Here is a 26,546-nt window from a genome sequence, read left to right as displayed (position 1 = left end):
GAGACCCCGGCCTGAGGAGAGCGGCCGCGGAGCAGGGCGCATGCGCGGAGGCTGCTGCGCCGCTTTTGGCGCCAAAAGGCTGAGAGGATAAGGGAGGGGAAGGGCTGGGCGTTGAGGCGGTGCCCCTCAGGTGAGGGGCGGCTGGGGGCTGTTGCGCCCCGGGAAGGGGTTTAGCGTTTTAAGATTTTAACATAGCAGGTATCGAGCCTTACGCGATGTTCTGGTTCTGGGGGAGGGCTTCGGGACAGGTCTCCGGCCATTCCCCGTGCGAACGCCCGTTGAGCCTTCTGGGAGCCCAAAGCTCGGCCGGTTGGTGTCCGGGCTGTGAGGGACACGGGGGGGCCGTGAGATGGCGGCTGGCCTCGGGCTGGGGGCCCAGAAACAGCGGGAGCAGATCCCTCAGGGGGAGCCGGGGCGGCCTCTTCTCACAGATAACTAGTGATAGGACTAGCGATTCCCTGAAGAACTCTAAATACAACTGCAAAATGAGTTATAAAGTTATATAAAAATATATGGGTTATAAAGTTATATATAAACATATATATATCCTGCATATATAAAGTTATACAGGCGGGATAGCTCCCAAAGGCACGTGCCCGGCACTGAAATAAACCACATACCTACTTTATAACTCATTTGAGTTATGCAAATGAGTTATAACGTTGTAACTCATTATATGCTTTTGAGTTATAGTTCTTCCGCGAATCATTTTGGCAAACCAGGTGGGACGTTCTCTGCCCGGCCGCAGGATCGGCTGCGCCGCAGGCTTCGTGGCGCACACCGGGAGAATTTCCCTGGAGGAACTCCGCGCCTCAGCTGCTCGCTGCAGGGGCAGACAACGACCTGCTGTACCATGGAGAAACGGTATGTACTTTGTATAAAAAGGGGGGACCCCCATAGTTAGGACAGCTGGTAAATCGCGCAGAGACGTCGCACATTAAGGCACACCATAAGTACTCGAGTAACTCAACAATGTGGTCTTTGTCTCCAGACTAACCCCCAAAATAACGCCAAACTAAAACTGGGTTGAATTGGAAAAGGCCGTGGGCCCGGGCAACAGTGGCAAATTGACTTCTCTGAACTTCCAAGAAAAGGGGGGTATCGATATTTACTGGTGTTAACAGATACCTTTTCAGGATGGCCAGAGGCTTTCCCCATCAGGACTGCCAAAGCCTGAGAGGTAACCAAGGTATTGTTACAAGAAGTAACACCACACTTCGGAGTTCCAGCCACCACGTCCTCAGACAGGGGGCCACGCTTTATCTCAAAAATAGTACAGCAAACTAGTCAGCATTTGGGCATAGATTGGGAACTCCACACTCCATACCACCCTCAATCGACTGGTCAAGTGGAGAAAATGAACCATTTGATCAAACAACAATTTGTAAGCTTAGGGCAAGAACTTGCCCTGGCCCCAAGCTCTCCTGCTAGCATTGCTGTGGATTTGGACTAAGCCCCGATCTAAAGAAAAATTAAGTCCTTTTGAAATGCTTTATGGGAGACCATACGGGGTCCAGAAGGGAATGTCTCCCCAGGTTGGGGAAGAGACGCTGACTATCTATATGGTGGCTTTGAGTAAACAACTTAGGGAAATAGAAAAACATGTGGCTGGAACTCAGAGTAGAGAGCTGGATGGACCGGTGCATGACATACAGCCTGGAGATTATGTATATGTTAAATGTCTTGCAGAGAAAACGTTGAAACCACAGTGGGAAGGACCATACCAGGTGCTCCTTACTACCTTCACTGCAATTAAGATCGAGGAACAGAGTGCCTGGATTCGCCATTCTTGAGTGGAGAAAGCCCCAGAAGCCCCCTGGAAAGTAACACTGGGTGACAGTGAATTGAAACTAAAGCACACTCGAGCAAAATGAAGACGTTACGGTCAGGAATATTTAGTAATATAGTTTGCAGAAATTTAGTTAACAGAATTGTTTTATTTGCGTGGCTTATAGTTGTTGTTGTGATTCAAGAATTGGAAAGTGCCTCTATGATAACAGAGAATGGTGAGTGGCCTTGGTCCGAAGCCGTAACAACGGAGGATAAGAGCATTAATGGAAAATTAGCAGTTGTGGTTATGTGGCAAACAAATGGTGACCATTTACATACATTATCACAATGGCAAAAATTAGGAGAAGAGTGGATACACCAAAGAACCGCAGGGGACGAAATTAAAATAGGGTGCCAAATGATTAATGGAACGACCCACAGGAAAGTAACAGGGATTTTAGTAAAACCGATTTCCAAAAGTGGCCAGCAAGAAGGTTGTATCCGCCCAGGTAAATTAGATTGTTGGTATAATTTTATATTAACACAGACCGTAGTAGTTAGCTGTTTTTGGACTAATAATGGCCAAGAGCTGAAAATCGAGGAGGGCGAGGGCCTCATATTAAATTTTACAATATATGCTGTACTTCCTGCAACAGTGGAGCCCCCTACAACCTATGTCAGCACTCAAGTGGCCCAACCCCAAACCAAACTTAAACCCAAAATTTATGAAACAGGCCCATATTTAGTAAGGAACACAGGCCAACAACAATTGTTATTTAATCCAGAATGGTCTCTCAAGCGTGTTGAATTGCTAATGCAAATTAACATCTCGGAAGTTCAACCAGCCTGCTCTCCTTTCCTAAAGACATCATTTGAAGGCTGGACAACATATTTACAAAAGCAAGAACACCTCAGGGGCAGGACGCATAGAGACTTAACTGGAATGCTAGGAACAGGATTAGGAGTTTTAAATGGAATTGATTGGGAAATATTAATGAATAAGCTGGCCACTGCAACAAGTGATTTGACAAAACTAAAACAGCCCCTACAATCATCCTTATTGGCATTAGGAACTAGGCAAAGGCAGGTTTCAAAGGTATTATTGAGATGGGAAAAGGCTGAAGACCAAGACCACAAACTAATAATAGATGCACTTAGTATGGTTCAAGATAACGTATCTTTAGCTTTTAGTTGTATGCAAGCACAGCTATGGATGCAGGCAACAGCTGCCTTGATCATTAGGGAAGGAAGTGAAGGCGTTTTCCTGGTTGAAGTCCGAAAGGCTGTTTGGGACAATGCCAATGATTTTGAGAGGAAGTTCCAATCTTGGTGGACTCTGGTAAATTTTACCTATGATCCCACTGTTAACATGGCTACTGCCTTTGTGATTACTATACATAATGCCACAGTTTATGTTATCCACCCCATCGTTGCACTAGGATTAAACCATGAGGAGACAGTGCTTTATCCTTCAAAGCACAGAACATGGGCACGGATGGTGAATGGGAAATGGCAGACTGTAAATCTGGAGTCATGTGCTACCTGGGAACAACAAGGATTTATCTGTGAGAGCAGCACAATTGACGCTCGGGATGTATGTCTTGACACTGAGCAAGGTGTTTGCCACTTTGAAATTCATCCAAATACCAGTCAAAAGACTGTGCTTGTATATATTGGTCAAGGCTGTGTGTGTTTAAGAACTGCTTGTGCTTTTGTAGAAGTAGATAAGGAAAATATAACTCTCCCTAGCAAAAATCATTCTAACTTTTGTATTTGTAACTTTGTTAGAATTTTCGGGTGTGATTTTCTATATATGGCACCAGTGGTATCCCACCAGTTAATCAAGTCTAACAACACAATGTATCACAAGTTATTACCTACACCTATTGGGATGAGCCTCACGTTAGTGAAGCAATTAGTTAAACACCAAGACCTGATCAAAATTTTGAAAGGCATTCAGGAAAATGGAGAGAAGACTCTAATCACTGTCCATCATGATACAAAGGAAATAAGCAGAGTTCTGCAAAGAGTAAAACAAGACACAAATCACAACTGGTGGGATGCACTCTTTGGATGGTCGCCAACTGCAACTGGGATTTTGAACACATTGTGTCACCCAATTATTGTTTTATTGATATTAGTTGGTATAAGTTTAGTATTGTCTTTTGTAATACTTGTTTGGAATTGGAAAATGTTACAACGAACGGCGATATTAACTTCCTTGTCAAAAGTACAAGGCAAGGCATTGAGGGATACGTATCGTAGAGATTGGGAAGAAGAATTTTTGTATTAAGTAAAAGAATTTACTAGATTTTCTAGAAAAGGGGGGACTGAGACATGGGGTTAGAAATTAGAGGGCAATTGATTAAGAGTGGATATGTAGACAACACTCATTGCTTAATACGTGCTACGCAAACGCAGAAGGACTGATAACTAGCATACGAAGCGGGGCTAGGCGGAGCTAGGAAATGCATATGCATAGATGTGTTGCGAAACAATGCATATGTAATATTTTAGGGGATAAAAGAGAACGCGAGTGAGCGAATTGTTGCGTATGCCTTTGGGAGCTATCCTGCATACGCCCGGCGCCGAAATAAACCACGTATCTACTTTATAACCCATTTTGCTTTTGAGTTGTAGAGTTCTTCCGCGAATCACTAGAGGGAATGGCCTCAAGTTGTGCCGGGGAGGTTCAGGTTGGAAATTTCTGCTCAGAAAGAGCGGTCAGGCATTGGGACGGGTTGCCCAGGGCGGCGGTGGAGTCCCCATCCCTGGGGGTGTTCAAGGAACAGTTGGCCATGGTGCTGAGGGACATGGGGTAGTGGGTGACGTTGGTGGTAGGATGACGGTTGGACCAGATGGTTTTGGAGGTCTTTTCCAACCTTAACGATTCTGTGATTCTGTGGCCTGAGGGGCTGAGGTCCCGACAGCTTCATGGAGCAGAAGGAGCGAAGTCAATGACAGTGCCTTAAGGGAACTGGGTTTCTCTGGTATCTCTCCAAATTTGACGTAGGTAATGTACCTGTTAATTTAATGTATTCCATCTAACACAGTAAAATCAATTACAAGGACTTTCAATTTAAAGCATAAATGTATTACCCTTTAGTCAATATGATTTTAACCGTGTTTAAAACATGTATTCCCAAATGCAGGAGCATCTTTTATAGTCAGGAGTACACATAATATAGTAAACATGTTGATGGATTTATTGGCATTCAATCCATTTTTCTGAACTTTTTAGATACGACCGCTTTCCTCAATACAAAGTATGAAAAATACACACAGAGATACTCTAGTTATTATAGATCAAGTGCTGCTGATTTCCAACCCAAGCACTGTAAAGATGTCATAAAATTACTGAAAATCCAATTTCTATATAGAGAGCTCTTTATATTGGAATTAATAGTCCCTCTACATTAAAAATGTTTATCCACAAAGGAATTAGGTTTTGAGTGTAGCCTGAATATCAAACTTACAGCTATTAGTGTGACGCATCTTTTCACTTCAATGTTCTCCTTAATATTTAATGCTTTTTTTTTTGTATGTGAAATAATTGGGTTTTAAATTCTTAGGTAGTGGCAACTGAACTTGCTAGAGCTAACAGTTTCACCACGTCAGCTGGTCTATATGAGCAGAGCTTTGTCCTGTGACGGGTGTTTTGTCTTACCCAGAACAGGTAGGTACTGAATATTAACAAGTGCTTTGAGAAGTATAAAAAATACTATCCAAGAGTTAAAGTGGAAGATCATTTACAATCTCTGTAGAGGAGTACAGTGTTATAAAACCTGTCATATTTATGCAACTGATTAATCAATATTTTTGAAGAATGTTTAATTGGAGGTTGGATTTGATGTCCTAGGTGGTTCTTTCCACTCCTAGGTTCCTAATTAAATGAAAAGCATATGCCAGCAGGCATTGATTATTGGTTTTTTCCCCCCAGAAAATGAATAAGCAGACACATGCTGATAAAATAATAAGCCAGAGGGCTTATTAAAAAAAAAAAGAAAACCTTGCCTCAATTCTAGAAAATACTTCTGGTTTCTAGTTGGGGTGAAACAGAAGCATTGTTTGTTTTTGTATCAAATAGTGTTATTTAATTACAGAAAGTGCTGAAAATTAGCACTTTGGTTTTTTTATTTATTTTAAACGCCTCATTTCCTGTTTTATGTTACACATGATATATGGCAGAGAAAATCCGTAAAATGGATGATTGGCTACTTCTACATTTGGAGGGTTTTATATCGGCAAAGCTGTTCATGCAATAAAAGTGCTCCTGATCCAGTGAGCCCTTGGCTGTATTGGTACCAGGGTAGCTGTGTTAGTGGGAGATCAGACCTCACAGAAGGAGAAATGTTCAGATATTTGTGGGTTATAACTTGTTTATAATCTAAATTTTATATTATGCAGTCATCTTAAACGTTAATTTTTAAGCTGTTGGTACACTACTCAACATTTCAGATAGTGTTCCAATCCAAAGTGGTTTTTTCAATCTCTGCTTCTGGAGGAAAATAAGATGTGCAAGAAAGACTGTGATCTCTGGCTGGTTGAAAGAAAGTATGTCTGTCAGCTGCCTTCTAATAATTTTTGATCCTGTAGACTAATTTCATTCAAATTTGAATCAGGCTTCTTAAATTCTGTTGCTTTTGGGACTAGTTATTTCCTTAAATTGCTCTGTTAGCCACTAAATAGATTACAAAGTATTAAATCTTTCAAATAAAAGTTTGCACGCATCTGTTCTGGCAGTAAAATATGCATCTCTTTGTGGCGATCAAGTTTTAAAAATAGGGGTAATTCAGTGGTGCAATTAATGTATCCAATAATCACATTTTCTTTTTCCTGCAAGAAACTAGACAAAATTTGGCAGGGTAGTTCCATGACGGAAAAAAGTAGTAATGAAGAGAAGCTCCTTTGATGCATTTCTGTTCACAGGGACATATTTCAGTTCTATTTATTTCCAGTGGTGCTAGAATCAATCGATCAGAATGCCTGCCTGTTCAGAAGTCATTCACAGAGATTACACCACCTTATATTTTTTCTTTATCTTTTCCTGTGGGATCCACCTTCAGAAACACCTGTTCAGAAAGCAAAATGCAGTTCCTCCCACCGAGAATGTTTGAATTCCCAAAACATGTTTTGGTTTGGGCTGGAAAATACGCTTGTGTTTTGGTTGCAAATCTACTGAAGTTAAAGCTGTTTGTTTTACAGAAGTTCAAAGCAATCTATAAGAATTTTGAAACATTTCAAATGTACTATATAATCATACACAGGAAAATTGGGCGTTCAGGAAATAATACTATGCCTGTATAGATCAGCATGAGGGCCGTTATTGACTATAAACAACAACAAAAGACAAAGCAGGTGTTCTGTGGCATTTTCAACAAAGCCCAGGGGCCACTCATCTCTTAGGTCTCTGCAAGGTTCCAGGAGTGCCCGTGGAAGGCAACGATGGCGAGAGCAATCACAGAAGCGGTTCATGGAGAACCACTACACAGAAACAGTTCTGTATGGTATCAGTACAGAGACCCGCGTCTTTATTTCTGTATTCAGTCAATTCAAAAATCCCCTTGTTTTGTCTGTAGGTCAAAGGGCCTTTAAAACAGATGTGTGAATTCAGTCATTTTTCCAAGATTCCACGGGACCATGCTTGCAATGCAAGTGTAACGTGCTCCAGAGGAGGGAGCTGTCTCTTAGTGTTTGCAATGTGATGGAGGGACCATGTCTGTGAATAGCACACCTGTGAAAATAATAATTCAATCTTTTCTATTTTAAAAATGCGCAAGAAGTTAGGAACAATATCGCATTTTCGCATAATATATAACGTACCTTGTTCATAATTTCAGTTTCTATAAAATCATTAACGACTGCTTTGATTATTTTACTTTTGAAAATGATAGAACAGTAAAACGTGGAACTGACAGTTCTTCATACAAAGTATTTCCAATGTAAGTTTTGTTACGGAATTCACTCTGACTACAGGGTGATCTGTGATGCATCCTTCTTTCCTACTATGTTTCAGAATTTCTCCATACTGAAACCTCTGTTTTCAGTAGGTATGTCAGTCATTCAGCTGTTGGCTGGGTATTCCGCACATATGGAATACCCAGCCAACTCTGTCGATCCAGATAGGTCCGTAGGTAGCACGCCAATATTCTATTGCTTCCTCTTGAGATCTACAAGTAAATGACCAGAATCTTTAAATTCTCCTTCTCAGGAAGAGAACTGGCATGGAGGGATGGCTGATTGTGGCTGAAGAAAAGGGACTTTCATTACTGTAAAGCAATTTTGCTTACGCCAGATGAGATCACCAATGGACAGGAGCGAGGGTGCTCAGCTCTTGCTGAAGGTAAGGCTAGCTGCTGTCCTGTCAGCACGTCCCGGGCTGTAAATGTGGTGCGTCAGGCCGAGCCACGCTCTTTCAGCCATATGAGGTGTACCCGCCGCACCTGGCCCCGCTGCTGCAGGACACCCCCATGTCCCCACCCCACCCGACTGCCTCCGCTTCCCCAGCAGCGTCCCTCTGCTCCCACTGCTCTTAGCACTCTGGTTCGCATTCCTCCATTGCTGTGTGGCAGTGCTTTGTAGATGTTTGGAAGCAAGCTGATTTTAAAGTGAGGTAGCACTCAGCTTATATCCCAAGGTGGAAGCTTTTTTTCAGCAATGAGGTGGCTTTAGTTCTCTGGAATTTTAACCTCATATTTCTGTTGGTGTATTTCTCCCTGAAACAACCCATATACAAGACACACTGTTCCCTCTGTGGAATAGGATTGCAGCCTTGTTCTTTGTTAGTTCAGGACTTCTGTGTTTAAAACTGCTAAAAAAAATCAGTGTCAATGCCAATATACAACTTTGTCATTATTATTATTTTATAAAGCATACTGTCTCAGCCATATCTCACTTCTGTATGCTGATATATGATAGAGAGCTCCTGGAAAGTAACATTTTTGTTTTACCTTTAGGCTGCCTAAACTAATGCAATTACAAAAACCCCCAAACAGTGATGTGAGTCAGAACTTCACAGTAACATACACACACAAAACCACGATCCCATTAAGCATGAAAGGCCTGTGACCAAACCTGATCATTCCTAGCAGCTACAGAAAATAAAACAGTCCAGAGAAGCGAGAATAACACCTTTGGCCTTGTGTTTTCGTACTCATTCTGCTCTTTATAACTCACCGTTCTCTGAGTGTAAGTTTCCTTTTCCATTTTTACTGCAGCCACTTTGGTAAAAAAATTAAAAAAAAAAAAAAATCAGCAGCCGCGAGTACCCCAACATGAGGTTTTTGTTGTAATTATAAATACGGCAGTTCCCGTGTCTGGGTGCATTAAGGAGGGAGATAAACAAACAGCTTCACAAAACACGCCTTAGCACCGTGGTTTGCTCTGCGGGGAAGATGCTGGGGCTCGTTGCACGGAGCTGCTTCACGTGGTCGTGGTGAGAGCTCTCTAAAGGAGAAGAGCAGCACCAGCAGCACAGAACCCGCAAAACTTCGGCCAAGCCTCGAAGCAGACGTGAGGCTTTCGCCAAGCCCTCGGCCTCGGCCCGCCGCCCCCGGCCGCCTGCAGCTGGGGTTTGAAAGGAACGAAAGAAATGGGGAGTTTGGGGGTTTAGAAATGAAGTTCTTTTAAACTGGTTTGGGTTTGTAAAAAAAAAAAAGTTAAATCATTTTAAAGTGAACAAGGTCTCGCAGGCGGCAGCGATGTGGTGTTCCCCACGGGGAGCGAGGCAGGGCAGGGAAACCGGCAGCGGGGGGGAGCGGGACCCCCGAACCCCTCCCGGGACCCTCGGACCCCCGCCCCCGGGCCTCCTGCGCTCCCCCCCGCCCCTCCCACCAAGTGAGGGCAAAGCGCTGTGAGGGCACAGCTCCTCTGCGGCTTCACCCTCCGCAAGCGCGCATGCCCCTGCCTGGCCTCCCCTCCCGGGGGGGGCGGGGGGCGGCTCGCGCAGGCGCGGTGCGGAGGAAGGGCGCGGCCTCAGTACGGGCAGCGCGCGCCGCCGGCACCAGCTCGGGGCAGCTCCGCTGGGGGGGGGGGGAGCGGGGGCGGCCGGGCAGCGCCTGAGGCACCGGCACCGGGAACCGGGGGGGGGGGCTCGCCCGGGGGCCGCCATGCCGAAGAAGAAGCCGGGGCCGATCCAGCTGAACCCCGCGCCCGATGGCTCCGCTGTCAACGGGACCAGCGCCGCCGAGTGAGTCAGGCCCGGGGGAGGGGGTTCGCTGCGGGGCCGGGTCCCAGAACGGGGCCGTTATGGTGGGGCTACCCCCTGGGGGGCGCCTCACGCCCCCCCCCCCGGTGGTCAGCGGCTGCTGGAGGGTGTAGGGTGAGCGGGGGGGGGGGACGAGGAAAGCGTGTGTAATGTGGGGGGCGTCTGTCAGATGGCTGGGTTATGTAATTATGGGGTAAGGGCCAAGTTCTGCCTTCCTAATAAACGTGGGTGCAGAGAAGTTATACTGGGAGTCGCGAATTTGTAGGAAAAGTGATGGGTTTTGTTTGTTATCTATCCCCTCCTTCACTTTAAGCTAATGTCAGCGAAGCTGTTTCTCAGTAACTAGCATGTAATGCTAGGGACGTCTGTGAGTGCGCTGGGAGAAGATGTTCTTGAGTTTTCCTGGCTCTAGTATGAGCGTTATAAAATAAAGGAAGGTAAGCCTAGGCTAATCATGGGCATGCTTTTTTAAAGCATTGCTTACGAAGTAGCACTTGAGCACACTCATGGTAGTTAGGCTTCGTATTGCGATGGCAGCACCGTGAAGTGTTACAAAAGGAGCTTCCTCGAGGTTAACAGGTCTGTGTTCACCACTTCATCTTTAGGCTAAGGTGATGGACTAGCTCCTAACGGAGGCGTGAAATACAGATGCGTGTTGGAAGAGTGCATTCCTTTCCCTGTATGGTTACTTCACTCTTCTTGGATACATAAGCAGAGCTCCGACGTAGTTATGTACTGCGCTGTCAGGATATGCAGTACAGAGCTGCACTGAGATGTACAGGTGTCAGGCTCTGAATTGTTCCGTGTGTGGTGGTGTTGCCACATTGTCACGCAGGCTCAGACCTTGTTTAACCTCAGAATGTACTCGGTATCTCACAGCTCCCGCTGTGATGTTTCTAGCAAAGTCTTTTGATGACGAACTGAACGGTGAGCTCTCTTAAAAACTATCTTGTGGCAGGGATTCCTGATTGCATAATATTCAGATCATAATCCTTAGATACAGTTCTTGCTCTGGATCAAAAGGGGAAAGGTGTTATTTTTATATTTGTCTGTATAGCACCTTACAGTTGATTTTCTTCAAGGCAGTTGTAGATAGGCTGATACAGTTTTCAGGGATCCCTCCTGCATACTGGTCTTGTTTTATGGAATAAATCTGATATACCTATCGCTTATTGTGCTGCCTAAAGTTAAGCACCAATCAAGTACTGTATTAAATACTGCATATCTTAAATATTTCTTCATTTAAGAAACAGCGTTCATCTGAAATTGCTTAGATGTCTGATACTCATTTACTTCTTGGAAACGTACAGAGAGACTCATGGGAGAGTCTTGCTTACGCCAATGAAGAGTCTTGCTGCATTTTCTGTTTTGTATGTTATTTGGTATGTGCATCTCCTAGACTTTTGCTCTTCATTATACATTAGTCCTATACCTGGCTTTTGCCAAGCGAAGAGGCGTGTAAAGTATTTTTAAAAACAGCAGCCTAGAGAAGAAGTAAGTCCGGTAACCTGTTGTCCCCTAAACAGCCAGAATTAATTTATTTGTGGGATGAGGGTATATAAATCCTCATTGTGAAAGACTTTAGGTTGCAAAGCATAGTTGCATCAGAATATCAGAATTTGGAAATGGTTTTGGCATGAAGCTGCAAACAGTCCTTTTTTTTGTTTGTTTCATCTGCAACCTTTCTTTTTTTTCTTTCCTGCCGTGCAGTTTTTCCCTCTGGTCAGTGCTTGAAATCAACTGTAGAGGTGTTTGTCAGTCTGTATACATGGTCAAGTGTTTCAAGTATGTTATGCAGCTGCAGACTACCATATTAACACTTTCTGAAGCTTTGTTCCTGACTTAATGGAATTTTGGCTGAGTGAGTCTCCAGCTACTTATTTGCTTCCACCATACACAAACCTGTCACTTTGATGCAAATGATCTTGGCTGCTTCCCTGTTCTTTTTCAGAGAAGTGAACCTCTCAAGAGAGAATGAAAAGAGCTCGAATTATTTAGTTAAGTAACATGAAGACTGAGCGAGAGGTGATACGATTGCTCTCTGTAAATGCGCGAAGGAAGTTTCTTAGGCTCAAAGGCAGGGCTTGCACAAAATCAAAAAGGTACTGCTTGGCCATCAGTGATCTTATGTCAGAAATCGGGAACTTTCTAGCTGTGGGTCAGAAGATTCTGTAACGTTCTGAACAGCCACATAACCGTGCTAGTTTTTAAAATACTGAAGCTTAATACTTTTGGGAATGGGTGCATGTGATACTTGGACTTCCTGGCAGAAAGGAAGGGGAAAAGGCAAAACTAAAAGAAGAAGGGACTGGGTGGTTGAGGATGTCTTGCTTCCCATGCCTGTCGTGTCCTCTGTCTTCATCCTTATTTGGCGTTGGGATCTCATTGACGGGAGCGAGCAAATGCTTGTAGGGTGAGGGGTAGCGTGTTGAGAAGTGTGCATCGGAGGCTCGATCCACACTCACATTAATTATTTTTAAAAAATCCCGTCAGAGTGTTATAAAGGAGAAGTAGAGTACTTGCAATTTAAATATGTGCATATGGCATATTCAATTCAATTTCACACTGTTTTACTCTGATAACAGCTTTTGTTATTTGTAGCTTGTTGTATGCAGTTATTACTTTATTAATCCGTGCAGTGTATTTTGGTGCTCTCTGGCGCCTTTCAAATCCCTAGCTACTCAGTGGACAATAGAGAACACGTATTACAAGATTTTTCTGTGCTGTGAACTTCACTTCTGTTTTTGACATTTCCTGCTGAGAAGTAGTTACCCAGAGCTGAACCCATGCTGCTGCTCTTGAGCTCCTTGGTGCTTTACATCATCGGAATGAGGCTGCGATGATGCTGGCCAGCTGCAGGCTTAATTTCATTCTGGTACTTCTGGAACTGCACAGGTATGCACGTACAAGGGTTTTGCAGAGAAAATGGGAGAAAAACGAAAGAAACCTGAATGCAGTAAAAGGGATGCTCCTTCCCTTTTGACTGAAAGTGATAGGATAGTTCCCTGTCTTAATAGCCAAAAGGAACAAGAACAAGATCTCCACTTTCTCTTCCTCTCAAACTTAGGTTTCCATCCTTTTGAATATCTGATAGTTGTTGCTCAATTTCTAGGTTTATTTAAATCCAAACTAGACACACAATATGAAGTAGACGCTTTGCAAAGAGGTAGGAGGGGACGTTTGAAGATTTTGTATTACAATAAGCATTTTGTTCACATGAGAACAAAGTTACCTCCATGTCACTTTTAATTACATCTTTACAAAAACAGTTAATCAGAAGGAAGGGTTGCATTTATAACGAGGGAGTTATTTTGATGTAAAATGCCAGTGAAAACAAGCACAGCTAGTTTTTACTGTGCTCTAGGTACCCCAGTAAACGCCAGGTCAGGTAAGGGCTACGTGTATGATATTTACAAACCATGCCAAAATAGGACTTTCACTGTCTTGTCTTAGCAAGTATCAAAAACGCAAGTATTTAAGTGTGGTCACCTTACCTGAAGTGCTTTTGACTGAGAAGGCACAAAATGCAAGAGTTCTGTAGCTACAGCCCTGTAGTATAAACTTATTTAAAAATCGGTACTTTTTTATTCATCAAAACCTATCATTTATGCGTTATGCTGTGCAGTGAGTTTTGAAGTGTCCCACTGACCTCAGGATATTGGATGAAAATCTGCTGGTTAAAATTCCGATGTCCAGAAGGATACACATAGGAAAAGAAAAAAAAAAGGTAATTTAAGATCTCAGGGCATGGATTTAATGTTTAATGAGAAGCTGTGACTACAGAATGTCTTGGCATGTAATGTAGGCTATTTAAAAAATGCTATTAGAAAAAGTGAAGTAAATAGTCGATACAACATCTTGTCATTGAATGCAACAATCCAATCAGCCGCAAAATGAGATGGAGCCTTATAATTAGTTTTTTAGTTCGTTTGTCTGTCATGGAAGAGATTCCTGCTACAGTTAAGAGTGTGTATTAAAGTTTGTTGCAGCTTAAACCTTTTCCTTTCAGAAGAGATGTTTTCTGATTGCTTTGCCTGTCCATCAGTTGCACGTACCAGCAGAAGTGCTCTAAAGCCTCGCTTTGTTACTTACTGAGTAAATAAAGACTGCTACTCTCTCTGGTACTATCATTTGAACCTTCCAGAAGTGCCTGGGACTAAAAACTTCTTAACAGGGTGTCGCTTTTGTGTTGTATAAGCATTCATATGGAAAAGGTGGTCGCAATTGAAGTCTGTTTTTTTCCATCTGTTTAAAGAATTTTGAAATCCCCAGCTACTTACTTATTTTGGTAACAGCTGCTAGCTCCCAAATCGAGCCTAAGCCTCAGCCTCTGCTCCAGGAGGATGGTGCCAAGCAAGTCTCAGCTGTGACAGAGCAAGGTATGATGTGATGTGGAACGAGCGGGGCAGGACTGTATTCTTGGTGACTGGCACTAAGGACAGTGCAAAAGAATGTTTCTGTTTTGCTTTTATGTGGAAAAAACACATGAAAGGAAAAGTGGAATGTGGAATTTGCCATCTTCTAGTGTGCTGTAAGGAAGTAGGTTTTCGAGAATATAAGAAGGTGCTGGCTACAGGTTTTTACCACCTTAGGGACTGTATTTCTTCCCAGGACGTGTCTTGAAAGAAAGTCCGAAGGCTTTCTGAACTTTTCTGAACCTAATTGTTGCCAGTGGTGCTTACATGTGTTCCGTCTTAACTGCAGCATATCCTCATCTTAGAACTGCTCAAAGCGACACGTAATTTCTTAGAAATTGACTGGCAAAATCCAGTCATAAACTATACTTCAATTCTTAATGCGAGCTTTTTCTTGTTGCTTTCTGTTTATCCTGTTCAAATTGCATTGAGGAAGCCACCAAATAGCTGGCATGACCTCTGAGTGCAGCTGCCTGCATTTGATAGTCAAAGAGTAATTCGGGAATTACGCAAAAGTGGCTTGAACTTCCATTTGTATTGACATTTCCAGGAGTTGCTTGCTTGCGATGTGTCTTGCAATTTTCATGTTTTTCAGCATCTTTCTCAAGGGAACTTCAGTTTGGGCTTCGTAGGAGTAGGTGGGGATGGGAGGTTGATTTTGTTTTTATTTATTTGCTTTTTGAGGCTTGCATTGAGAACGGGAGTGGTGGGAGGTGAGCAGCAGGATCGGTGAGCTGCTCTCAAACAGACCTCGTTGCAGCAGAATCTGTCCTGCACAGAGTAAATCTTTTTTGGCTCGCTTTTCTTGGATGTGAGTTTAGATGAAATGACAGGAAGGTTTTCACCAAGTTGTTTATTTTAATGCTTGCTGGATCACCGCTGCTTTTGTTGTTTTGTTTTTCTTTTCCTTTGCTTTTAAAACCAAATAGTCTCTGATGAGAGGCAGCCCCTGTATGGGATTCCTTTGACTTCAGAGGATTTCTGTGTGCGTGTCGTGTTCTGGAAGATTAGGTCCTGAAATTTTATGACTGAGCTGGCAAGATTGCTATCGCACTGAATGTGTACAGGGAATTACTGCAGACCTGTAAATATTTACAAGAAAAATTCAGAAAGCTTTTTTCAGAAAAAAGCTCCCCTACTCTCTGCTAATGAAGGATTAGCCAAGCTCAGAAATACATGTGCTATGAGAGAACGCATTTTGGGCATGCAGTCATAAATGCTAGATAACTCTAAGTAAACTGAGTCTTTTGTTATTCACTAAATCCTCCAAATTTAGCTTAAAACATACTCACTTAAGCAGATTTAAAATGAATGCTATTGAGCCTGGCATGGGCCTTCATTGAATTAGAAATAGCATTTTAATAATTAAGCTAATAGAGCATATGATCTGTCATAATAAAACAGGTGAAAGTAAAAGCCTGCAGCACGAACTTTTTGTATTATTTCTAGAAGCATGTGCTGAAAAAATATGAGTAAGCATGTGCAGCTAATACAAAGCTGACACAAGTGGCAAATTGACCTCTGCTGTTCTCAGTTGTAAACTAAACGCTGTTTTATCAAGTCTGGATGTAGGGAAGGTAGTAAGACAGTTAATACTGAAGTAAGAGTACCGAGTCTTGTTACACATTTACACACACGTTTAGGCATAATAACTGTAATGGAAATGTACTTTAATTCTGATGATGTGGTCATTGTTCAGAAAGCATAAATCAGTTTATTAGAGTTAAATAAACTGGGAATAAAGATGATGCATTTCAGTGATATCACAGGTAAGGAGAGTGCTGGTGGTTAATATGGAGCCAGCAGTTTTTTTTCCTTTTCTGCCCTTTACAACAGCAGTTCTGCAGATGGAATTAGAAAGGTGTGATTTCACGATTGCACACATGCGAGATCCTGCTGCTTCAGAACTTCTGTCCTCCTCTTGCTCTGCCCACGTGTTCCTGAGGCTCCTTTTCTTGCATCAGCTCTTTCAGTGAGTCAGGCATCTGTGCTGATCCAGCCGAGAACTTACCCACCAAAAAATCCCAGATAAATTTTTGTGGGGCTGACCTCTTGGGCTCACATTAGCGCTGGTGTAGCCCCATGGTGAACTTAATCAGGGAGATATTCCAGCTGAAAATACACAGTTTTTTTTAGTGATCTTTGAAGTGTATCTGTTCTGAGTGGGGTTACTCAGGAATGAATGAATGGCTGGGGGCAGAATGGGGCAGAGCCTGTGCCAAGAGCCCAAATTTTTGCAGGATTATGTGACTGCATACCCAGAGCCTGGGAGATACTACAGAGAAATGCAGAGATTCAGTAATTACAAGTTTCAGAGTAGCACATCTTTTAATTGAATAGTCTTAGATCTTTGTCTCGAGAGGACCAGATTACCTCCGAGATCTTCCAATATTACTTAATAGTCAAAGAAGGCTTTTTCATTTAAAAAAAAATAAAAAGAAGGGGACTAGGCAAGCCCCGTATGCAGCAGAACTCTTAGTTTGGCATAACAGCAGTGCTGCTGTTGTTAATCTGGGCAAAGGGTCTTTGCTTAAGTGCCGGCTGGGGGGAAAAAAAAAAAGGCCTTAAATTGTGGGAAGTCTACAAGGCAGGAAATACATCAGTGAACTATTTGAGTGGATACTCACTAAATATTTCAATGTACACAGGAGAAGCATTCTGAAATGAACTGGGGAAGGAATCGTCTGTTACGGGCAGTAAACCTAGATGGCCCCTTTAAATTATTAAATTTTCCAGTACAAAAGCTCCCCCATCCTCCTCCCTGTGTTACCCTTTTCACAGCTGCTGGAAGCTGCATTTGTTCTCCCGTCATTGCCCTGGGGACTGCCTGGGATTTAGAAGTTTATGGATTCCACTGCCAAAGCACAAAATCGTCTCTCCAAGGAAGCAATGGTAGTTGGCAACATCAGCTTCTGGGCTGCTGAATTTTTGGGGAGGGCGTTCTGTCTTCCCACGTTCCTCCTTTGTAAGGAAGCAATGGAATCTTGCTTCTGAAGGCTTGCTGATACTGTTAGGAATTGGCAAGCAGATGACTTCTGGTTTGATGTGCATTCAATATTACTTACTCAGGCAATCTTTTATTCTTTGGAATGAGCGTGCGAGCCTTTCCGCCAGTCAGTGCCCCCAGCAACTGAGCAACCGGGCAAGGCTAACTCCCTGCTCAGCATCCCTTTGCAAACATCTGCTGTTCAGCCGTTGACCCGAGTCTTGTCTGAACAAGAGGAGAGTGAATTCCAGCAAACTTCTGCCTCCTGACAGCTGAGGCCGTCCTCTCTCTCCCGGGTTCGTTGCCTCGCAGGCATCCAGCAGGAGGAAGTGAACAGTGGTGTCTGTCCCTGCGTGACACATACAAAAGAAATGAGAATGGAAGCAAGATTGTTTTACTTCATTCTGAGAGCTAGCACAGAGATGTTCCAGCGTTGCCACCTTTGCGTGCTTCCTTGTATGAACAAGTATCTTCCTAAAAACCAGCTTGAAGGTTTCTAAAACAAACTGTTAAAACTTCCTGGTAACTCATCTTTCCTTCAGTGTTCTTTGTTTTTTTGTGTTCACAACTCAGCATTGTTCTGTGCTTTTCTAAACTTTTTTTCAGTGTGGCAGGAAGATGAGTCAACAACTTCAACGCAGAAATCTAGCAATCAGAGAATGCATTTTTTGGGGAGGGGGGGGAATTATTCCGTTCTTATATACAGAGAGATTCTGCTGAGATGTTTGGTGTGTGTATGTATAAATATGTATTGTTAAAGTCTGTACATAAAAAGTCAAAATGATTGATCTCTTTCACTAACTGGCTCTATTGGTAAATGTCCTGTGTTGTGCAATCCCTCTATTGCAAATTTGGGCAAAGATCACAGAATCACAGGGTGGTTTGGGTTGGAAGGACCTTAAAGCCCTCCCAGTTCCTCTCTGTTTGTGGACAGGGACACCTCCCTCTAGACCAGGTTGCTCAAAGCCCATCCAACCTGCCCTGGAAAAGATGTAAGCCTTCTGTTTGGGCTTTTCTCTGGATCCCAGCTGTGGCTCTCTGTATGCATTTATCTGCGTACCCAGGCAGTGTTCTTTGCCTGTCCCTGACGTCTCAGCTGCAGCTTTTGACAGAGTTTCTGTTCTGGGCTCCTTGCTCAGCTCTTGCACCTGAAGCTTCTCGGTTTTAACCTTGGCCTTTATGGGCCTTGTAAACAGATAACGTAACTTCATCTCTTTATTATAGTGTTTCCCTGAAGCCGTGCCCTTATCACAGAAGGGAGTTGTGAAGATGCAGTTATCGTTGCTGTTGCCCTTATTTATCCCTTCTTATTATTAAATTCAACTTGGAGTTCAGAGAGTTAAAACAGTTGAAAGCCAGAACTTGTGTAAATCCACATGTATCGGCTGACTAGACTTTCATAAGATCTCTTTATGCTCTGTGTTGTGTTCTGAATGCCCGACAAGTAAGCTGGGCTCCGTGAGGAAGTGCAGGTTGCCCCGTGGTGTTGCAGACCTAGTGGTGGCTGGGGAAACGAGCGGTAGGAGCACCACTGTTTGGGAGAGGAGGACTCAGGACTTGGATTTCCACTTCTGGAGACTCAGTTCTTAGGATTCGTCAATTTGAGATTGCAGGGTTTGTGTGTAACAAACTGTGGATGCACTACTGCAGCAAGTGTTGAGGAAGCCTACAAACTGAGCAAAGCACTGTTTGTGTAGCTTAGCCACAGCATTAAATATGTGAAAGGGGCGCCTGGGCCTTGCTGGCAGCTGCCACCATGCGGGACAAAGGGCCGCAACCCAAAGCGGAGGCTGGGAGCAGCTGCAGAAGGAGCTGGGAGGAAAAGGCACCCAGGGCAGGAAGCTGACGGCTGTCCCGTGGTGCCACCATCCACACCTGTGGCTTTTCTCCCTTTGCTGAACTCAGTCTTCAATTCAAACATTATTTGGGAATAAAAAACTCTGAAAAGTGTAATGGCGTAGTGGTTGCGCTAAAGCAAAGGAGGAAAGAATTTTAAAGCAAATATTCCTACCTAACAGATCAGCCTACAAGGAGTTATTTATGTTGTGTCGCTTGTTGGATGTTTGAAGTCTTATCACATTTTCGTCTTTAAAGCATACCTCATTCTGCTTCAGGAAAAATGGGAATAGAAATTTTGAGTGTCATTGGTCTGGCAGGACGCTTTCAGACAGGAAAAAATACACTTCTGGTGTTTTATTTATATTTTCCTAAGAAACAGACGTTAGCCAGAATCATCTGCCTCTGGCTCTTACTGGGTAGTTCTTTTCTGGTAGCATTAAACCTCAAAATATGCCCTACCGGGTCTGTTCCGTCCTGAAAGTGGAACGGTAACAGTGTGTGAAAACGTATGCTAGAAAGGAGCAAGTGTGCTGGGCAGTCATAAGCATTTCCTTTAGTGGGACGTGTATGAAGGACCTCTGACATGCTGCAAGAATCGAAAACTAAGTGGGAGTTGAAAAACAGTGTATTTTTTTTTCCAAATGAGAATCCTTTGCACCTCGAGCGAGTTCAGATCTTTCTGAATTGTTCTAACTGCAGGTTTTATGAGGCTGCGCTGGAGTCAGCCCAGAGACAGAGACACCTGTCCTGTTAGCTGCGAGATGTCTCACGTTGCTTTTTCCATGTTATTCTCTGAGCTGTTCTTTGTTAAATAATAAAACTGCCTTATTGCCCAGGTTTAGCACAGTCATGCAAAATAGTAGTGTCTTCTCAAAGCTGCAAAATGTCTTCATCTTCTTCGTACTTTGTTTCAGCTCCCTGATTGAGGCTGTTCGCGGAAATAATGTAGTGAGCTGCCTACTTCTGCTTTAAACTGACAGCTGTGTAGGCTTGGGGAAAGTGTTACTGTCACTGTGCTAGAAAACAGCCCCCAAGCTTGTATCCTCGTATGACAGGAGATCTGAAAGTGAATGTATGTCTTTATGCTTTCACTCATGCTAATTGTTCAGCTTGCAAAACTGATAGTAATAACTCTGAGCAGCTTTGTGACAAGGTACTGGTAAAGATGGCATCGCATTTTTTTTAATTTCCTCTACCAAGTTTTTATTTTTCTGAAGTAGGCTTCAGGGTTAAGTATAGCTTTAATATAGATTTTAGGGTTAAATGTGTGGCTAGTGAACACAACATCCAGTCCAGTAGTAACTAGGGGCACTGCTGTGCCTGCACGCCCGTTGTTGGCACCCCCCTGTACTATTTCTAAGCATCCCTGCGGCCCCTGTCAGGATGGGAGATCCTGGGACAGGTTAGACAACGCGTAAACTCTGAGATCAGCTTCCTTCTATGGACCTGAGGTGGTCCTGAGCCTTAAAGCTCCAAGTATCCCGTGCAGCAATCCTGCTCGGAAGAGCTTTCTGCCCTCTGGCTTTACGGGAGCTGGCTGTGTAGATGTGGGTTCAGATGCAGGATGTCTGATTGCAGCTGGCCTCAAAAGTGGGGCTTTGGTGAGGTGTGAATGGGCAGGAGCAGAATTTTTCCCCACGCATCAGAGGATGGTCGTTGAGTCAAGAAGGTGGCTGTGTTTGGTAGGAGAGTGCTTTAAGTTCTGTGTCTTTATACTTCCGAGGCCACAGCAGTGCTGCACAGCTGTCAGTGAACTTCCTCGAGTGCAGAACAGAAGCAGCGATGCTGACTTACGGGAGGGCTCCTACCCGATCAAGTGTGGGCAGAGGCAGTCCCGCCTCCACAACACCTGCAGCCTGGTGCTGCCCTTGGAGGAGAAAACAAACAGCCTCCTCAGAAAACCCCTTCTGAACGTGATGTATGGCTTTGTTGCTTTTGATCTGGAAGAGAGAGATCTTGTAATGATCACACTTGAAGTCCAGTGGTCCACTTTGTAGAGTGGCATTGCCTGCTGGCTACACAGCAGATTTGTCCATTTCTGCCAGCCGATCGAGGAGATACTTATTGAATGTGGTCTGCAAAATTACGCTGTGTCTTTAACGAGTGGGGACAACAGCACTGACCTCCCTGCTGCTTCATTCAGATGATCACATTACAAAAGCTGGATTCTTTCCCTAGCGCAGGATGTTCAGTGTGTGCTTGGCTTTAAAACTGCTAGTAATAAATTGAAGGATAACCTGTTGCTTTGGGGTAGTGCTTGGAACAGCGAAGGGCTGAGGTGGTTTGATGGTTTCCTGCTGTGATGGAGCTCTGGCAGAGGCTTAGCTTTTTGACAGTGAAAAAACAACTCCAAGACTGCAGAAGGTAATGGTGATGAATTTTAATAGGAATCTTGGTCTTTTTGAATAAGTTTTATGTAAGATTAAGTAACTACTAATGCTGCTTCTGGAGGCAGATACTGGCACGCCAGCACGCTGCTGCTTTTAGCTACCAAACTTCCTTAACATTTTCATGGTGTCCTACTGTAGAACTGGTGTGTATTCCCTCTTCTGTATTTGTGTTTTAGTTTGTAAAACTTTACGTCGTGACTTGTTCATTACTTACACGTGTTTCTATGTGTTCTTTGCTCTGCAGCATTGTTGTGATGCTTTTATACAGGGAAGGTCCAGGCAATGATCATAGTTCCTGGCTGGGAGTAGGACTCCTGCAGAAGCTTGAGTTCAAAACTAAAGCTACATAAATCCTGCTTCCTTGAAGTACTGGAACTACATTAATTCCATCTCTTTTAATGCTACAAATATTTTTTTTATTTATCTATTTACATTTGAAATTGATTAATATCTAGTGCTTCAAGCAAAGGACCAGAATGAAAAAATTAAATTCTGTCTTACTATTTGTCATTGAATTATCCTAAAACTAACTGCAGATGTTATTTAGTTACATTCTGGACAGCAAACCTGACAGTGTCTTTGGGTTAACTACTTTTGCAGGAAGTTTTCAGATTGATTTATGTTATAGTTAAAGAATTAGTCCTGAGAAATTCAAGTGAGATCTGAACTTATTTGCTGTTACTGTCCTGCCCGTCCCTGCAAGTAGTGGAGGTTCTGCCGTTAGAGCTTAGAACATTCTGGTGACTTTGGTCTGAAGTCCTCGTTGGTTCTGTGTTGATGGCAGGGAGTTTGAGGATTTTCCCCTCTGGAGGATTAGGTCTGGCCTCAGGTGGGACCAAAGATCTTTTACCTTAATTTTTTTTATTTAGCTACCGCAGCCACATTGTAGATAAATGGAGAAACCTGATGTGCTGAAATTCATGACGCCAATACTTTCCCTTCTGTGAAAGCCTTTGGAGTCTTCTGGCTAGTGCTTGTTTGAACAAGGACACCAACAATAATTTATGCTTTCAAGCAAGGAAACACTTGTGCTGGAAGTGCAAAGCTTGAGATTGGAACAAACGATGTAAAAAGTAGTTTTATACAGATATGCGTTAATCACATCTGTGTTAGCCTGATGCTATCTTAGCAAGTTGTCGTCTTTGGTACTAAAGCTTCAGCATGACTGAGTTTTTGTTTCATCACACTAGCTTGTTTGTCTGCTCCAGGTCATGCGCGCAAGCGTCTCTGTGTTGTCTCCAAGCCCAGAAAGCCTCTTCTGCTTCAGAGAAAAAACTCAATAGTTGTTTTCTTCAAAATGGAGCAAGAAAAGCTATGCTGTGTTCTGTCTCTGTGCCTCTGGTTCCTTTATCTTTCCAAATGAGCAGCCCTATCTTCTTCAGTAATCTCTAAAAGGACAGCAAGTTCAGTGTTCCTTCTCTGAATTTCTAAGTGAAGCCAGGGACCGCTTGCTGCTGTGGCACACTGGATTGTTCAAAGGAAACTGAAATTCCCTGGTAAGGTCAGTTAGATGCTGAGCTCTTGCCAGTTTGGTCCTGACTTCTTTAAAGCAGCGATAGAGAAGAAAATGTCTGTGCAAAAGTCGCATCCAATAAAACTGCTTTATTAATTTGATTTTTTTTTCATAGGCTGTATTTTCTGGTCACTCATGATGTAAGTGCAGGGTAAAAGCAGCTAAAAGGTACGATGTAAAAGATTTTATGTAGCAGGCATGCACTATAAAGTTGCTGTGCTTCTAATATGAAGAAATATTTGGAGGAAAAGTATCTTTAAGTGGCCCAAAAAATATCAGAGGTCTGTTCTCCATTTCTACTGGTTGCAGAGGTTTCTACAGAGTAAAAAAATGACCTGTAGTTCCAAAAAAAAGTACAACATACTGCTCAGTGAAAAATAATGATGTGTATCTTGCAAGTGCATGTCAAAAGCCTACAAGAGCAAGCAGCCGGCGCGTTCCCTGCCCTGCAAGATGCCGAGCAGGGCTCGTGGGGAGGCGATGTGGTGAGTACCGGCAGGGTTTGTCGGTGCGTGTCCCCTGAAAAACACCAGTTTTGTGTTCTCACAACAGTAATCTTCTAGGGCAAAATACAGAGCTTGAGTCCATCGTTCATTGTGCTGGGGTTTATTGGAGGACAGTAAGGGGTACTGAACTTCACTCCCATTTTTATCTTGAGGTCATAATGTAAGAAGAGCAACTTCAGTTCCGTGTAAAAGCGTACATTGCTTTGGCTTTAGGCTGGGGCTTGTTGGTTTTACGGGGCACATTTGGAAAACTGTATCCAGTGCTAGGTTTTCTGTTTTAGAAAGTAGATTTCAAAAATGTCTCTTTATGGTTCATCTTCACAGCAGTCTGTAAGTCAGATTAACTTGAATGTTCTTATAAGTCATGCTTATCTACAAAGGAAAACTTTGTGGATGCTCCAGGATATTCGTTGTATGGTTATACACTGATACGACTGTGCTGGTATAAAACATTGGAGGAGGACAGAAATAAGAGTGTGCTGCTTCTTGTAGGATAGCCTGAAAATGCAGTATCCTGCTCCATTTGTACAGAATGAAGTTATTTTTATTATAAAAATATTATATAAGTTAGAGAGACTTGGTGTAACTACATTAGACAGTGTACATCAGATTTTACTGTGTAAAACTCTTCTGCTTTTGAGCCGCATTCCCAGATGGCATTTGCCCAGGGCAAATATTTTTGTGGAACTTGCTTTGTTCTTGTTCTTTTTTGTTCTTTTTGACATGCAAATAGACATTATTTTCTCATCATTGTTCGGTAATCTTAGGCCTGGAGTGTTTAAATGTCAAAATAACTGAACGCAGCTCACCTTTCCATCAAAGGTCTCGTTCTGTTTCCCTTTCTAAGCTCTTCTAGGTGTTATCGCTTCCTAAGCTATCCTCAGTAAGCATCCCATCGAACACGTTTAAACTGCTAAATGTAGTAGGAGCTTGGGATTGCTTGAACTTAGAGATCACGTAGCAGAGAAGAGTTGTGAATATTTGGGATTTCTTTGTTTGCCTTAATTAAACCTTAGATACACTCAAACCAAGATTGTTGTCCTGGCTGGAAGTGCAGGCTCTCTCGTTAACAAGGTGAGGGCTGCATCCTGTGTTTCTGGCCTCCCGTTGGGTCTGAGGATTGTCAGTCACTGCTCCTTGGAGTCAGCCCTGAGTCCTCTGAGCCGACCAGCACCTGCCTGGGCATCCAGGGGATGTGTCTCTGTGCAGCGTGAGTTGTAAGTGGATGTTTATGAAGTGACGAATAGAAACAATTTTCTTGGTTAGTGGTGAATTTTAATCCATTTTTTTAATTGGAAGTGGTGTAGGCTCTGTAGAAGCAGATTCTGCTCCTCAAGTTTTTCATCGCAGCAGCACTGTAATCCATGGGAACGTTGCATTAAATTTGGCTAAGCAAAACAGATATTTGCTCCTGCAGAAACTTACTGTTGCAGCTGGAAGCAGGAAATTTTAAATGAGCATTTAAGCTTTCACATTACTGAGATGAAGTGTTTTCACAGGATCTGAAGTTAAACTATCAAAAAAAAAATCCCAGAAAACCAAACCTCTGTCTGTGTTCTTTAACTCCTCTTTAGAGCCTTGTACTTTTGTTTTGGTAGTAATCAATGACATTAAGCCTAGATTTCTGATGTACTTTTTTTTATAACTTTGGTCAGTTTCCTATCCCACTTAAACAAAGAGTCGTGTTTCTGGTAGCATTCTATGCATGTTTATCCTTGGTAACTTTTTATTAATATCTAAGTGGATTATTAGTAATATAATTGTGTTAAAGTCAGTGGTTGAAATACAAACTATGTAGGAAATTACAACACGATCCTCGAAAACGTGGAACTAAAAATAGCTGGGAGAGTTGTGCTGTGATTCACGAGGTCTCTGAACATGAATGCTGAGTCATTAAACCCACTCCTGTAGATACCAAACCTTAACATGCATGAACTTGGACAGAACCTCAGAGGTGGGGAAACGGTATCAATCTGCTTGTGTTTGTCATTGTTTTATCTGGAAAAAAATACTGTTTACTTAAAACAGAGATCCAATAATACGTCTCTCATGGGTATGACTGTACGGGTCTGTTTCATCTAGACAATTTCCATAGGTGCCAAAATGTCGTGCATTTAGTCTCTGACCTCAGTCATCTATTGCTCTTCCTCTTGCAACACTGCTGAGCAAGCTCAACCAGCTGAATTGAGTTATTCTTTCTCTGTTGTACAGGACAAATTTGGAAGCACTTCAGAAGAAGCTGGAAGAGCTAGAGTTGGATGAACAGCAACGAAAGCGCCTCGAAGCTTTCCTTACCCAGAAACAAAAAGTTGGAGAGCTGAAGGATGATGACTTTGAGAAGATCAGTGAGCTGGGAGCAGGAAATGGCGGTGTGGTATTCAAAGTATCTCACAAGCCTTCTGGTCTTATAATGGCAAGAAAGGTGAGTGCCTCAAAAACAAGAACTTGAGGACAACCTTTATTGAGGAGGCTCTCTGAACTATTATTTGGAGAAATAAGTGATGTTGACACAAAAGACAGCTTAATGCCAACTTTCCAAAAAGTAGGAAAGGCTGTGCTTGATTATCCTACGCTTCCATTTTTTTTAGAAAGTGTTCCACGTGTTAACAATGAAAGGATAAATATTATTGCCCATTCTCATCTTTCCCCCCTCCCCCCAATTTGACAAGTATAGTCTTTTCAGCTGTGTATGTATCTTTCAGAGAAAATGTATTAGACTCATAAAGTAGAAGGCCTTAAAAGTTACTGAAAGATGTATGTTAGGGTAAGTGACAGTATCTTGTGTTCTGGGCTGTAAGTCTAGAGAAATCGGAAAAAATATGCCGTTTTAAGATCTTCCTTCTCAGCTGCAAACCAGAAAAGGGCCTCTAGGTGATCCTGGATACTAGAAAAAATGAGAACTCTAAGAACGAGGGAATGTG

The 26,546-nt window shown here is 42.9% G+C and overlaps 1 protein-coding gene and 1 long non-coding RNA gene across 5 annotated transcripts in view; both read left to right on the top strand.

Annotated features, from left to right (window-relative positions):
- The first annotated feature begins 1 nt into the window (after position 1).
- Positions 2 to 9,345, top strand: LOC106043644 (uncharacterized). Of its 3 annotated transcripts, none has more exons than XR_010834108.1 (6): positions 2 to 130; positions 723 to 864; positions 1,690 to 4,783; positions 5,343 to 5,446; positions 7,982 to 8,113; positions 8,727 to 9,345. It is a non-coding gene; the product is annotated as an uncharacterized lncRNA (long non-coding RNA). The 3 variants fall into 3 exon arrangements; XR_010834106.1 differs by having other exon boundaries at positions 694 to 864; XR_010834107.1 differs by having other exon boundaries at positions 2 to 198; positions 694 to 864.
- A 427-nt stretch (positions 9,346 to 9,772) lies between these two features.
- Positions 9,773 to 26,546, top strand: part of MAP2K1 (mitogen-activated protein kinase kinase 1) — a 37,430-nt gene continuing 20,656 nt past the window's right edge. Inside the window, exons 1-2 of one of the 2 annotated variants that reach the window (XM_048076320.2) lie at positions 9,773 to 9,958; positions 25,837 to 26,047. In XM_048076320.2, the coding sequence (XP_047932277.1) occupies positions 9,879 to 9,958; positions 25,837 to 26,047 (291 nt within the window). In that variant the 5' untranslated portion in view covers positions 9,773 to 9,878. Of the gene's footprint in view, positions 9,959 to 21,447; positions 21,581 to 25,836; positions 26,048 to 26,546 lie in introns of those variants that run through there. The other variant, XM_013193188.3, reaches the window with a different exon arrangement.

This window comes from Anser cygnoides, chromosome 11 (genome assembly GCF_040182565.1).
Source record: "Anser cygnoides isolate HZ-2024a breed goose chromosome 11, Taihu_goose_T2T_genome, whole genome shotgun sequence".
Lineage (NCBI taxonomy): Eukaryota > Metazoa > Chordata > Aves > Anseriformes > Anatidae > Anser > Anser cygnoides.
This window is presented reverse-complemented; position numbering and strand designations above follow the sequence as displayed.